The sequence below is a fragment of the Chenopodium quinoa genome, unplaced genomic scaffold (assembly GCF_001683475.1).
Source record: "Chenopodium quinoa cultivar QQ74 unplaced genomic scaffold, ASM168347v1, whole genome shotgun sequence".
NCBI lineage: Eukaryota > Viridiplantae > Streptophyta > Magnoliopsida > Caryophyllales > Amaranthaceae > Chenopodium > Chenopodium quinoa.
The window spans coordinates 12,271,560-12,286,181 of NW_018743292.1; the positions used below are offsets into that span (position 1 = coordinate 12,271,560).

General features: G+C 31.6%; 3 protein-coding genes across 3 annotated transcripts; all 3 read left to right on the forward strand.

Annotated features, from left to right (window-relative positions):
- Nucleotides 1-1,013: 1,013 nt before the first annotated feature.
- On the forward strand, nt 1,014-1,972 carry LOC110735970. The gene is made up of 2 exons (XM_021916139.1): nt 1,014-1,398; nt 1,551-1,972. The coding sequence occupies exons 1-2, from the start codon at nt 1,014-1,016 to the stop codon at nt 1,970-1,972; spliced, it is 807 nt and encodes a 268-aa protein (XP_021771831.1).
- Nucleotides 1,973-2,884: 912 nt separating this feature from the next.
- Nucleotides 2,885-3,970, forward strand: LOC110735971 (putative nuclease HARBI1). Its single transcript, XM_021916140.1, has one exon. It carries the CDS (start codon nt 2,885-2,887, stop codon nt 3,968-3,970), a length of 1,086 nt encoding a protein of 361 aa, XP_021771832.1.
- Nucleotides 3,971-12,913: 8,943 nt separating this feature from the next.
- Nucleotides 12,914-14,170, forward strand: LOC110737080 (auxin-induced protein 22B-like). Its single transcript, XM_021917449.1, has 3 exons — nt 12,914-13,222; nt 13,347-13,549; nt 13,794-14,170. Exons 1-3 carry the CDS (start codon nt 13,056-13,058, stop codon nt 13,967-13,969), a joined length of 546 nt encoding a protein of 181 aa, XP_021773141.1. The 5' UTR covers nt 12,914-13,055; the 3' UTR covers nt 13,970-14,170.
- Nucleotides 14,171-14,622: the final 452 nt, after the last annotated feature.

Here is a 14,622-nt window from a genome sequence, read left to right on the forward strand (position 1 = left end):
AGAGGAAATCCTCTCATGGCTGAGGAGAAGAGGAAACGCGCATCAGATGAGGGGTTTTAAAGATGAACAGTAATGGAGTGGGACCCGCAATAAACTGACGCAAGCCCACATGTATTTCTGAGAAAGTTGGCAAAACGCGTCATTTAGCCCAAGCTAAGGCCAAAATGACGCTGTTTTGGAACTTAAATCAGCAAAAAAAAATTAAAAGCTGGCAACTGACGGCGTCAGCCCAGCGAATAAGGATGTGACATGCGTCCTTGCCTTGAAAACCAACCAATCAGAAAATTACCCATTTTTGCAACGGTAATATATTTAAAAATGTAAATAAAGCCGTTTAAAATATAAAAGAAAAAAAAAATTCACCAATGGCCATAAAAAAATTTCCTCTATAAATAGACATCCATTTTGATGTATTTTGATATACTTTCAAAAACCCAAAAAATCTCTTATATTCACTAATTTCCCAAACCTCAATTCTTCTTCTTCTTATTATTATTATTAATCACGGTTTTGCTTAAAAAAAATACTGTTATAATAATTATACTTATCATTATTATTATTATTATTATTATTATTATTATTATTATTGTTATTGTTATTATTATTATTATTATTAGTATTAGTATTATTATTATTATTGTTATTATTGTTATTATTATTATTGTTGTTATTATTATTATTATTGCTGTTGTTGTTATTTTTATTTTCTGAAAATATAATAGAGTTATTTATTTTTTAGTAATTGTTGAATTTCTTACTAATTATTGTTTAAAGCTTTATTACTTTACTACTTTATCAACTTATGGATCCTAACAACCCTAATTTTTCGAATCATTTCTCTGATTTAGGTGATGATTTTGTCACTAATCCTCGATTTCATCTTTTCTTACAAAGGCTTGGAAACACTTCTTTTCAAAATTCACCACATCAAACACCTCATCAAACTCCTTTCGAAAACACTACCACATTCACCTCCTGTTTATCAAGGGACCCATTCTCAATTTGATGATGAAATGGAAGAACCTGTTCCAGACACTCCTCAATACTCTCCACATCCTCGAGGAGTGTCTTTGAATCAAAACCAACCACTTACAAAAGCAAGTCGAATGTGGTCTGTTGCGGAGGATGAAGCTCTAATTGGTTTGTATCTTCAATTTAGTGAAGATGCAATTGTTGGTACAAACCAAAAAGCAGCTACGCTATGGCAAAAAATATATGCGGCTTATGATCAAGCGCATTATGAGAAACCCCACATCCTACCGCCAAGACCTTTGAGGAGTTTGGAAAGCCGTTGGAGAAGGATGGCAACTGATTTAATACAATGGAGTAGTTGCTATGACGAAGCTGGAAGGGCAAATGGCAGTGGTTACAACGAAGCAGACCGAATTCATAATGCGAGTAAGTTATTCTATATTTCCTCCAAGCCTACTCCACATAATTTTAATTGTCACCATGGTTGGGAAATGGTTAAAATGACCCTAAGTGGAGGACAAAATTGAGATGGGCGTTGTCAAGAGAGGAAAGATTAGCTTGCGGTGATGCTGTCGAAGATGACAGTAGTGGAAGTGAAAAGCGGTGTAGAACTGAAGATGAAGATGATGTTCCCAATACTGGTTTCATTTCTGGGGGTCTTCCTCGACCTGATGGCGTTAAAAAGGCAAAGTCTAGGCGTAATAAGGGAAAAGGAGTGGCTTTTGAAGTCTCTAACATTAATGAGCAAATGCAGCAGAATAATGCAAGTAGGGAAATTGAGGCACAAATGCGATTGAAGAAGTTGGATTTCGACATGGAAAGGGAAAGAAGGAAGCAAAAACAAGTAGAGCTTCACCAAAAACAAGTCGAAATTCAAGAGAGAAGGCTCAACTATGAAATGCTGCAAGATCTAATGGCAAAGGGACCGGACCTAACTCTCGATGAAGAGGCTTACAAGGAAGAATTACGTGCACTACTCTACTGTAGAAGGAGCATGTAATAATAATCAGCTTAATGTGTTTGCTACTGTTTTATTTAATTAATGTTCAATGTAGTCTTTTTTATTTTAATTAATGTTAAGATGTACTCCTTTTTATTTACAGTAATGTGAAATGATTTTTGTTTTTATATATTATTAATTATGCAGTAAATTATTTACTTTATTAAATTTGTTTTGAATAATAATCACATGTACTAGTTAATGACAAATTTACATCCTAATAAAATCTTCACAACTTTATGTTGAAGAGTCATATCAACTGAACACAAGTAATGATATAATGACATAGATCATTGAAGAGTCAAATCAACTTTCGAAGTGTCATAGATCACATGCATCAATATTTCAATTGCAATTCAGAGTGCAATGACACATCAATTTCATTGCAGAGATTGCATTGAAGTGTCATTTGGACTTTATATACATGCATGACACATCAATTTCATTGCAGATATTGCAATGATACATGGATTTCAATTCAGAGTTACTCACATGCAAAATCAGAGCAACTCACATGCATTGATAGTCACTTGGACTATATATACATGCATGTGTTATTCTAAACGGACAGAATCCCAAACAAACCAACTATTAAACCATAGCCAAAACATGTCTTTCATTTCCTCCGCCTCAAGCTCTAGTTCTTCTGATTTCTCAAATAACGTTGAATTTGATCGGTTAGTTGATGATTATGCTGCTAACCACCTACCACATATTTTAATTCCCCAAGACTCACCACAAGAATTCCAGCTTAATAATGATATAGCAAATTTCTAGGAGCCTAAAAAGGATAGGGAAAGAGAAAAAGGGCATGTGCAACTATATAACGATTATTTTGCGAGTAACGCAGTGTATAACGACAACCAATTCCGCCGTAGATTTCGTATGCAAAGATCTTTGTTCTGTCTCATTATGAATAAGGTGGTTGAAGGGGATCAATTCTTCCAACAACGTCGGAATGCAGCTGGAAAGCTTGGTTTATCACCGTTGCAGAAATGCACCGCTGCAATAAGAATGTTAGCGTATGGCGTAGCCCCTGATGTCGTGGATGAATATCTTCGTATAGGTCAAACAACCTCAAGGAATGCATTGCAACATTTCTGTCAGGGGGTTATTACACATTTTGAAAGTGAATATCTACGTAAACCTACAGATGAAGATCTAAGGAGAATCCTTCACCAAAATGAATTGCGTGGGTTTCCAGGTATGGTTGGTAGTATAGATTGCATGCATTGGGAGTGGAAGAATTGTCCTACGGCTTGGAAAGCACAATATGCTGGTCGTAGCAAAACTGCAACCCTCATTCTTGAAGCCGTTGCTGATCAAGATTTATGGATTTGGCATGCGTTCTTTGGAATGCCTGGCTCATGTAATGATCTTAATGTCCTTTACCGTTCACCGGTGTTTGATGATGTTTTACAAGGTCGTGCACCACCAATAAATTTTTGGGTTAACGGACATCAATATAAGTTGGCCTACTACTTGGCAGATGGGATTTACCCGAGATGGCCAACTTTTATACAAGGTATAACACATCCTCAAGTTCAAAAAGACAAGTTGTTTGCTGATCAACAAGCAGCAGTTCGGAAAGACGTTGAACGGGCTTTCGGAGTTTTACAAGCCAGGTTTGCTATACTCCGACAACCAGCACTTGCATACAACGAAGATATTCTTTGTGACATTATCAAAGCCTGTATAATAATGCATAACATGATCGTCGAGGATGAACGACACAACTACACCCGTGCAGATGTTTTAAGACGATACTACGAAGAAGATAGACCACAACGTACAGCAGCGAGGTCAGGACCGAGCACAAGTGCCACGGTCAATAACAACGCGCCATTTGAATTCAACGTCGGGCGGCCACCCAACATTGATTTCAACGCGTACTTTCAAAGGAGGATTGCATTTCGTGATAGAGAAATTCATTCGTCTCTCAAACAAGATTTAGTAGAGCACATATGGCAGAACTTTCGTCATAACACGGCCGAATAAGCAAATTTGTAGTTTGTAATCGCATCGTTTTTAGGTTTTAATACCCGTGTTCGTGTATTACTTCAGGTCAAACCGCTTTTTTTTAAGTTCGTAACCGTACTGTTTTTTAATATCCGATGTATTTGTATTGCCGTTTATGTGTTCATTTCAAAAATGCGCTTCTAATTAATCGTTTAAGTTAAAAAAAAAATCTTTCGTAGAATCTATAATTGTTGTTATTTGCTTTAGTTTTTATATTCTAATTAAAACGTTAAATAAAAAATTACATTGTAAATGGTATATTTAGAAATTTTAACCGTAATTAATAGAATAAAAAGAACTTTTTAAAAAAAAAAAATATTACATTATAATTGAAACGTAATTATAAAAATAAAATAAAATATATTTTTAATTGTATTGAAAAGATACATATATAGTATAAACATTATTAAAAAAAAAGAGTTAAAAAAATGGTGATGTGTATTATGGTGGGGTATAGTAAATAGTGGAGGATAAAGTGATGAGGGGGTTTTTTTTGAGCATTGGTGTAGTAAAAAAAACCTCTCATAAGAGGAATTGGATGGGAAGAGTGAAAAAGTGGGTAGAGAGAGATTGAGGGGTTTGTTTTCTCCTCACTGCTGATAGTGGTCTTATATGTAGTCATCCATATCATTAGTAAATGTTATGACTGTCACAAACAAAGTAACGAAAAAAGAAAAAGTATGAAAAGGGAAATAAGGTACTTTCAAGCGAACCTGCCAAGGGTTCGAATGAACTTTTGGGCGGAAACTTTTAGTTTCGACCTTTTTTCGTAAAAGGCATCACTTTCTTGTTTCTTATTGAAAATGGGCAAATGATCAATCGTTCGAAATCTATCGAAATAATTTATCACCTCCAACCTGAATCACCATAAAATCATTTGTAGATTAAGACTTGTGCATAATTTGAAGTTAGCTCATTGCTATTATTCATCATTGATTTCAAGGCGCATACTTATAAATTTCTACCTTCATTTGAAATCCATATATGAAACAAAAAACACCATGAAGTAATGCTCAACATGATTAACAAACTTGAATTCTCCTCCTTAAACAATATACCATATGCCTACTAACTCGAGGCAATCGAAACTGACATCTTCTTTAACTTGTGAACCATTGTGTTTTTTAACACAATATTAATACACAAGAATTTACGTGGTTCGATCAATGAGACTTTATCAACATATGGAGGATTCAAAGCTTTTCTAATCTTCAATGGAGAAATAGCAAGAGAAATACATGGAGTCTTTATAATGTAGCTTAACCTAAATGACAGCCTAAAGGTTCCTTTTATAACATAAGGAAACCCAAAATAAACTGTAAAAAGATATTTTAAGAGTTTTCAATAGCCGTTATAAACAAAGTAAAAAATGGCCGGTTTAGGCAGACCTACCCATGGTGCAGGCTAACCTAGCTACCAAATTTTGGGCAAACCGTTTGCAGAAACTTTTAGCTTCAACAATTCTTCATAAAATGGCCATAATTACTCTCTTGCTTCTTATTGAAAATGGCATATATATATATATAAATAATCGTCGTTGGAAAGCCATCAAAACAATCTATCAAGTTGAATCACGTTAAAGTCGTTGCTCAATTGAGAGAAGTGTGCATTTGAAGTCAGCTTATTGCTAATCTTCATTGATTTCAAGGCACAATTAACCACATAGCTAGAATTAGAACAAAGGAAAAGGGTCGTTACTCGAATGAACAAATTGAGTATTGAATATTTGAAGTTACCATCTTAATTTTTTAATTAATTATTGATGTTATTCATATAATTAATGAATTGATGGTCCTCTTATGGATTGAATAATGTTACGTGCCCTTATGAATAAATAAAGTTACTTATGTGAATGCTAAAAGTTATTCTTATAAAAACATATAGTTATATACCATATGGTTAATAACACGCAAAACTGGCTGAATGTCACAAATTTTAAGGTATATTGAGTAATTTATAATTCGACAATATTAAGAGCTTTAGGGCACAACTCTTGCACATTTTAATAGTTAGTGTTCTCATCTTTGTAACATGCATATATATCCGACAAAATAATATCAATATCCTAATCATAAGAAATGCATCACTACGATCCCCATCAGAACATTATTGTATCAAACAGCCTTAGGCCACACATCTATATAAGAGAAGATTAAAGTGAGACATTAAGATATGAGTATAGTGCTTACTATAATTATTCTCCACATAAAAAAATTGTTACAATAAAAAAAATTAAATGTATAAAACAGTGCTTTCACAATCCAATGGGGCAATTCATTGGGCGACCCTTGCTTTGATGACGAAAACTGCCAGTCAAAGTTTAACTGGCATATATACAACCTGAAGAATGATCCATAACCATATCTATTTTAGCTAAAGGTTGTTTTCTAACATTCAGACATGTCACCCTCACCATAACAATCCATGTATACATAAGCAATCATCCAAAACTTGGACTTCGACGCGAGATCAAGCCTTAATCCGTAGTTAACATACTTGAGAAAACTAAAAGTCTTCTGTTGATACTATCCCATTAAATTTCCTTAATTTGATTTGTAATGGAACGATGGCCTCACAGCATAACATTTCATTACAATCAGCTAGTCTTCATGACTAGGGTAACCGGTTATATTGGTTTGGGGCGCTCAATTTACTAATTTGTTGATGGAAACTTGAAAGGTGACTGGTGTTGATTAGATTTGGTGCTTCTATCTCTTATTATATGGATCGGATAATATTTATGACTTTTATGAAAAAAATAATAATAGGGTGACTCACCTGTGCGTCTCATCTCATCCACAATTCTATTTTTGTTTATACATGCATATCTGCGTAATTATTTAAATCTGGTCACCTGATTGGGCAATAACTTAAAAATTGACAATTGCTGGGAGATATGTCTGTTCTCCTAAATGATAAAGACTAATGAGAAATCCTAGTGGACTGATATGAGCACCAAGTTAATGGCTATAATGTGTACATAACAAGTATCGAACAATGCCAACCATGTATTCCAAAGATATGTACTTGTATATTGTTAGATATCCTTCATCTTTAGAAACTCCATAGTTAGGGGAATATTAAATGGGATTTTGTAGCTACACAATTATTTTGCACCAAAATTAGACAACAATTTCATAATTGAACACGAAACAACATATAATTGTGAACCCCACTAATTTTTTTCAACTGTAGTTATGATATAATAAGGCCTAAGGCATTTAATGTAATCAAATAATGCCATTTGCAAATTGCAACTCTTGAAGAATCAATGAGTCAAGATTAAAAACCTAAGGCATACAATGTACTCTGTACTTCGTAGCTAGTAGTTAATAGTTTAAGAAAATATAAAAAATGTAAGAAATCAAAAAATTAAAAATATTTTATACTTAGATAAATCATTAATTATTTATATGGAATATATCATAATCTATCGACGCCTGATTTTGTCATGCATTGCTAAATTAATAATATCAATAATATAAAATTTAGAAAATACATTTTTATGTACATCTCTTAAAGTTGCGTAAGTAATTTTATTTTTTTTTTAAAAAAAAAAAAAAACTCCAAGGCATAAATTAGATTTGTTGAAATCAAGTATTTCCTTCATTTTTCTTCATAAAAAAAAAAAAAAAAAATCCTTCATTCATTAGTTAACATATTTATTTAATCTTATTTGCCAATGAATAAAATCTATTGTTAATATCTCTAATTATCAAGGAGTTTTTTTTTTTTTTTAAAAAAAACAAACATGGAGACAATTCTACCAAGATCTCATATATATTTTTAACATTCTATTATAAGTCACAAACTAATTACATACAGTACATTGAAATTTGTAAATAGTGTCTATTGACACCGAAATTTTGTTAATATTTTGGTGTTAAATATATGTAAATTAGGAGATAATATAAAAAAAATATAAGATATTATTTTTGCTTCAAGATCTCGTATAATATTTGATAGCTATCTTGTTTCTACTCTACGACACTCTATATAAAGAGGGTCGTTTCTAGGGTTTAATGGAGGGCTCAGATGGAACAAGTCACAAATATCCCATCTCCTCCCTACTACCAAACATTATTGTAGGTACACAGTATGGAGCCGACAAGGCCCATACTATAAACAAATATCAAAACCCTAGTCCAATGGAGAGAGGAATCAAGAGATCTACGAGATTGACACCGAAATTTTGACTCCATACTATAAACAAATATCAAAACCCTAGTCCTTTGGAGAGAGGAATCAAGAGATCTACGAGATTGATACCGAAATTTTGTTAATATTTGGGTGTTAAATATATGTAAATTAGAAGATAATATAATATAATTAATATATATATATATATATTATCTTCAAGATCTCGTAGATTATTTGATATTTATTTTGTTCTCTACTCTACAACTCTCTATATAAAGAGGTCGTCGTTTCTAGGGTTTAATTAGGCTCGGATGGAATAAATCACAAAGACCCAATCTCCTCCCTACTACCAAATATTGTAGATCCATAATATGGAATAAGCCGACAAGGGCCTATATTACAAACAAATATCAAAACCCTAGCCCTTTGGAGAGAGGAATCAAAAGATCTACGAGAGTTGTAACCCTTAAATTATCAATGAAATAATTGTTCCCGTATATTTTTCTACCTCTTTAATTATATATTGCAGGTTTGAATTTTTATGGTTTACAAATTGGCACGCTCAGTGGGAAACTTACTCTCTTCATCTCTGGCCACTCTCCAAGTTTCAAAATCCATGGAATCAACGGGGGCATGTGAAATTTGCTTTCAAGTTCTACAAGAAAAATTTCTGAGATCAAGTTGCATTCGATATCAAATCTCCACAACAGGTCTCGAGGGGGCATTTGTTGACACCAAAATTTTGTTAATATTTAGGTGTTAAATATATAGAAATTAGAAGATAATATAAAAAATATATATGATATTATTTTAGCTTAAGATCTCGTAGAATATTTGATAGCTATCTTGTTTACTACTCTACGACACTCTATATAAAGAGGGTCGTTTCTAGGGTTTAATGGGGGTTCAGATGGAACAAGTCACAAATACCCCATCTCCTCCCTACTACCAAACATTGTAGATACATAGTATACTATAAACAAACCCTAGTCCTTTGAAGAGAGGAATCAAGAGATATACGAGAGTTGTAATCCACAAACTATCAATAAAATCTATTTTTATGATTTACAGTGTCACTAGTCAAAACTTGTCAACCAAAATAATTAATAAAGTAATTTTGTATATATGTCAAATAGTCAAAACTTGTCAAGCGAAGAGCAAAGTAACGGGGAAGTGAAATTTTGCATTGGCTCCGCATATACATGATGTGGCATAGTGACCTCCACACGAAACGCATAAATGGTGTTACAATTTGGATTTATAATGCTCTTATTTTATGCTGGCTTTGAAGGAAACAAATCAAAGGTTGAAAATTTATCATAAATAGGCTAATAACTTGTGGCAAAATTTGGATATATTGTTGTGATTCAAGGAACTGACATCCGCATGCATAGAACTATAAGTTACTGAAATAAAATTGTAGAATTATGGGAATACATGATAATGCTATTCATTTATGAAGAGTAGAATTATTTATAAACTATATAAAAAAAATTTGTGTACATTGTACATGACATGAATTTGATGTACACATAAACACATTGGAATGAATCACTGAATATATGCACTATGTGTGTCAGTGTTTGCATCAACGAAATTATTTTTGGATCATTTATCTTCTATGATTATTTAAAAATTATTGGTTATGATTTATGATTGCATAAATCTATCAGGTTGACCTATGTTAGTAAAGTTTGATTGATTAATGATTAAAATTTTCGCTTTTATATATATATTTAGGGATGTATATATCATTTTCCTGAAAGTATATCTAATTCTTTTCAGAATAAATTAAGTGTCCTCTCAATTAAGGAAGCTCATACTTTTGAGAATCCAACATAGCTATATGAAAGAAAAGAAAATGCAAGGATTGATTAGACAAAAATTACATATAATTAAAAAGTTGAATAATTTGATTAGTTCACAACCCATTTAGCTACTCCATCCATTCCACAAAGTCATAGCTCAATTTAAACCTTCTTTTTTGGTTAAAAGGGTTTGAAGACTAGATTAAGGTTGCTCCGAAGGAGCTAAGTTATAGTTATTACAAGCCATAGGAGTTAGTAGATCCTCCGAATGTATGTTGAACTTATGACTTTTATGTATCAATTTTAACCTATAATATCTTAAATTAAATTTATACTAATAGAAAATATTAGAAAAAAAAAAATAAAGAAAAAAAAGTTAATATTATGTTATTTTGTATTGAAACGAATCTAACAAGATTCACGAGATTTCTCTTAAAAGTATGACCACGTAAATAGTGAGTGAAAAGAAATATGGAACTTAATTTAAGGAGTCTGGATTCTTGAGTACCAAGCGAAGTGCCAAAGTCATTGATTGAATAAAAGACTGGAGAATATAGAGTTGCATACATTGCGGCTGCAATCATATTGAATTATTAAGCTTGATATAACGAGCTAGAGGCCAAGATCATATAATCATTATTAAGCTTGATATATACAAAGTGTAGTCACATTGTTAAATACATAGTTAAATAAACTATACATACAAAGTGTAGTCACATATAATTATTATTATTTTATTTTTTTTATTTTTTATAATTCACTTACTATAAATACATAGTTAAATAAACTTTTGAAAACCAGAAAGTATAAATCCCCTATTTGCCCAATGCCCTTATTATATCACTAAATTAGTATTATTTAAGCTGATGGTTGAAGCTCACAATCGGTTAATATATATCACGCCCCTTCACATGAGAACCCATTAGACTTGAAATGTGGATGTAGCATGGACCTCACTATACCCAGTGTTTAATGTTCCACTTTGAAATGAAGGGTGGATGAAATTCGAACCCGTGATCTTTATGTCACACTGACTTTTGATACCATGTTAACGGACCGCTTTAACCAAAAGTTTAAGCTGATGGTTGAAGCCCAAGATCGATTTATATACTCTATCATGAAAAACTACTGGAGATATTATTGGTAGAAAATAAATGAAAAACAATCACGACAGTAGGAACTACGTAGTATATCTCGATCTTCACCTAGCATATTCTCTTTAAACTTAACTACAACAGTAAAAAAAATAAAATAAAATAAAAATAAAATAAAATAAAATAAAAATCAAACTAGACAAGATTATGAAGATCACGAGTTAAACTAGAAATAGAAATTAGACTAGACCAAATCTAGTAAAACCATACCAGATCATAATTTTAAAAATTCACATCAATATACCTCAAATAAAGTGAAAAAACAAATCTTAAACAACAACCAAACATGTAATCTCAAGGCTTGTTCTTTTCATTTCTATAACAATTCTATGTTTCACTAATAATAATTTGACATATAGTCGTTTAGACTATAGATTAATTGTATAGCTAATAAGTAGATTAAAAATGCTTGGTAACTTAGTAACTACTCCCTCTGTCACTATATTTTGCCACATTTGCCAAAATTTCCTCGACCTCCCCCAAGACGTGGAAATCATCGTTTTCAACAAATAATAAAACCATTTGTTATCTTTCAGTATCATAACATATTCATGCTTGAAAGCTACTTCGTATTTACCATTGAGTTTTCACTTAATTATCAAAAATCTTAAATAGAATCCTAACCTTTAATTTGTAAACATGAATGGGTTCAAACTATGAACAAGTAAAGTATATTCAACGAATTGGGCTAAAACCCATAATTTAAGGGTATGGAAAATGGAGCAATTTATATCCACAAATATAGTGACCCAACCTCATAAGTCTAGTCTAGCAGTAAATTAATCAAGATCCACTTATCATTATTACCAAATAAGGGCAACCATGTGGGTAGGACCCATAACCCAATTTCAATTAAATCTAACAATTCTCATAAACTCTTATAACCCCAAGAATGAATCTTAACCGTCCATCATAATCATCCCATTTTCCAAAATGGTGTGGTAAGGTTTGTCCGAAACCTGTCCCATAAACATTAGGACAATTGCCTCAAATACTTAGCTGCCATTCTTGTCCAAATACATGCATTTGGGTTATCCATGTCCTTAAAGTACCCCATCCTAATTTAAGTCATGCCCTTTAATCAATACTTAATTTGACCCTTTTAAAAAACCATGACAAAAGTGTCCCATTTATTCAAAAAAAATATTGACCCATCAGGAGCAGCTCAAGACACTTTAGATGAAAATTGATCTCAAATTTTATGGATTTTAGTTATTAACTGGTTGATATATCTTGTATTAGATTGACTAATTTGTAGGTGCCTTGACAAACATTTAATTCACCAAATACAAATTACGGAGTAGCTTATTGTAAAATTGCTTCAGACAATTCTTACAAAATGCTGGATTGGGCACTACCTTTTTCAAATCAGCTTACTCGTATTAAACAACAACAAGGTTTTTGAACCATAGCGGCTGATTATGTAGTCAAATCCTCTAATTGCTCTTGCTAAAATCTTATCAATAATTTTTTTTACCAAACAAGAGCTTAGTATCATTAACAAGTTCTACGATACTACGACCTCTATGTAATTTACCAACTAAGTTAGTTAGCACGTTATGAAAAGAGTCCCGAATTAACTCAACCATTAAATATAATCAAATTTCCATCAAAAAAAATTAAAATAAAAAAAAAATAGAGGAGGTTATGGTGTTAGGTCAAGAAATGAGACAATGTATTAATGTATTAAAAACATTGTCTACCAATCAAAACGCAGCGTGAGGTGCACTACAGCAATGATTATTCTTCATGTCTGCAACTTTGGAATCTTACAATTATTTTTAGTAGTTGTGCTACTAGCCTACTAAATATACCTCTATATATAATACCATAGCCTTAACCCCAAAATATATTCCTTTATCATTCCAATTTCCAAATACAAACCCATTACATAATATTTTCAAGCATATTATATAATCTTTGATTTATTCATCAAAATTAGATCTTGAATTTGAAGATTAAATGGAGATGAACAAGAAAGTTGATCATCAAGATACCGAGTTAAGACTTGGATTACCTGGAACCGAGTTCAAAACTCAAAATAATAAAAGATCATTTTCTGATATTAAGGAAGAAAGCACTACTTCAAATGTTGATAAATCTGAAAATGTTACTGCTCCACCTCCAAAGTAAGCATTTTTCTTCTTTTTAATTGGTTTATTATTATTTTTTTTGTGAATTTTTTGTTTATATATTTGTGTGTTACAATTAATGGATTACTAATTATATTTTGTCATATTTTTATAATTATAGGGCACAAGTTATGGGATGGCCACCAATTAGATCGTACCGAAAAAATTGCCTTCAAGCAATGAAAAAAGAGGCTGAAATTGGAGGAGTTTACGTAAAAGTTAGCATGGATGGAGCTCCTTACCTAAGAAAGATTGACATGAAATTGTACAATTGTTATTCCGAACTTCTCAAGGCGTTACAAGACATGTTCAAAGTTACACTTGGTAAGCACTTTGTACTTTGTACTCTATAAATAAGTAAAATCTGATAACTTTAAATAAATTACAAGAGATTTAAAGTCGAAACATGAAAAAATACACCACAACAAATCACATCGCATCTAGAGATAGACATACGCCATTTAACTAAGTAACATCCAAAACCGACTCAAATAATATTATTACATGCTGTCATAAATCCCATATATTGATAAATTTACTAATCTTTTTTTTTTCCCCATTATAATAGGTGATTATTCAGAAAGAGAAGGATATAATGGATCAGAATTTGTACCAACTTATGAAGACAAAGATGGAGATTGGATGTTATTAGGAGATGTACCATGGGATATGTTCATTAATTCTTGCAAAAGGCTAAGAATTATGAAAGGATCAGATGCAAGAGGGTTAGGTTGCTTAGCCTAAACCTAAAAAATCAAAGGATTTTTTTTTTTTTTTTTTTTTACTTTTTGGGTAAATGGAGTTTTTATTTTTATTTTCCCTTTTTCTTTTTTTTTTAATTTTGGAAAAGGAGTAAATTTTTTTCATGTAAATTTGGGAGATGATCAGCTTTTTGATCTATAGCATCTCATTTTCATGTATATAATGCTTCTTTTAAGTTTAAAAGGAACACCTTTTTTTTGGCACAAAAAGTTCTGTAAGATCCTATATGTAAATATATATATATATATATATATATATATATATATATATATATATATATATATATATATATATATATATATATATATATATATATATATATATATTGATGAAAGAAAAAGATCAAGAATTTCTTTTGAATTACAGTGTTTGTGCTTCATTTTGTCTTCAATGTTAAAGAAAAAGAAAATTCACCCCTCTTTTACTTCGGTTGTTCCCTGTACTGTCCACTATGTTTCCTGAAACACCTAATAATTCGTACTACCCGAAAATAAAAAGATAACTAATAAGCTAGCTCGAACATTCTTTGTTAATTCCTATGGACGGCTAATTAAATGTGACGGTAGTAACTAACTAACTATACAACTAGAAGTTCTTCTTAACCTTAATTATAAATTAAGGTATATTTTTTTTAT

Bases quoted from the DNA above. Each gene is read 5' to 3' on its own strand.
- LOC110735970 (XM_021916139.1), top strand. From the start codon at position 1,014: ATGGAAGAACCTGTTCCAGACACTCCTCAATACTCTCCACATCCTCGA. The intron at 1,399-1,550 runs GTAAGTTATTCT...ATGCTGTCGAAG, and splicing joins AGACCGAATTCATAATGCGA to ATGACAGTAGTGGAAGTGAA.
- LOC110735971 (XM_021916140.1), top strand. From the start codon at position 2,885: ATGAATAAGGTGGTTGAAGGGGATCAATTCTTCCAACAACGTCGGAAT.
- LOC110737080 (XM_021917449.1), top strand. From the start codon at position 13,056: ATGGAGATGAACAAGAAAGTTGATCATCAAGATACCGAGTTAAGACTT. The intron at 13,223-13,346 runs GTAAGCATTTTT...TTATAATTATAG, and splicing joins GTTACTGCTCCACCTCCAAA to GGCACAAGTTATGGGATGGC. The intron at 13,550-13,793 runs GTAAGCACTTTG...CCATTATAATAG, and splicing joins CATGTTCAAAGTTACACTTG to GTGATTATTCAGAAAGAGAA.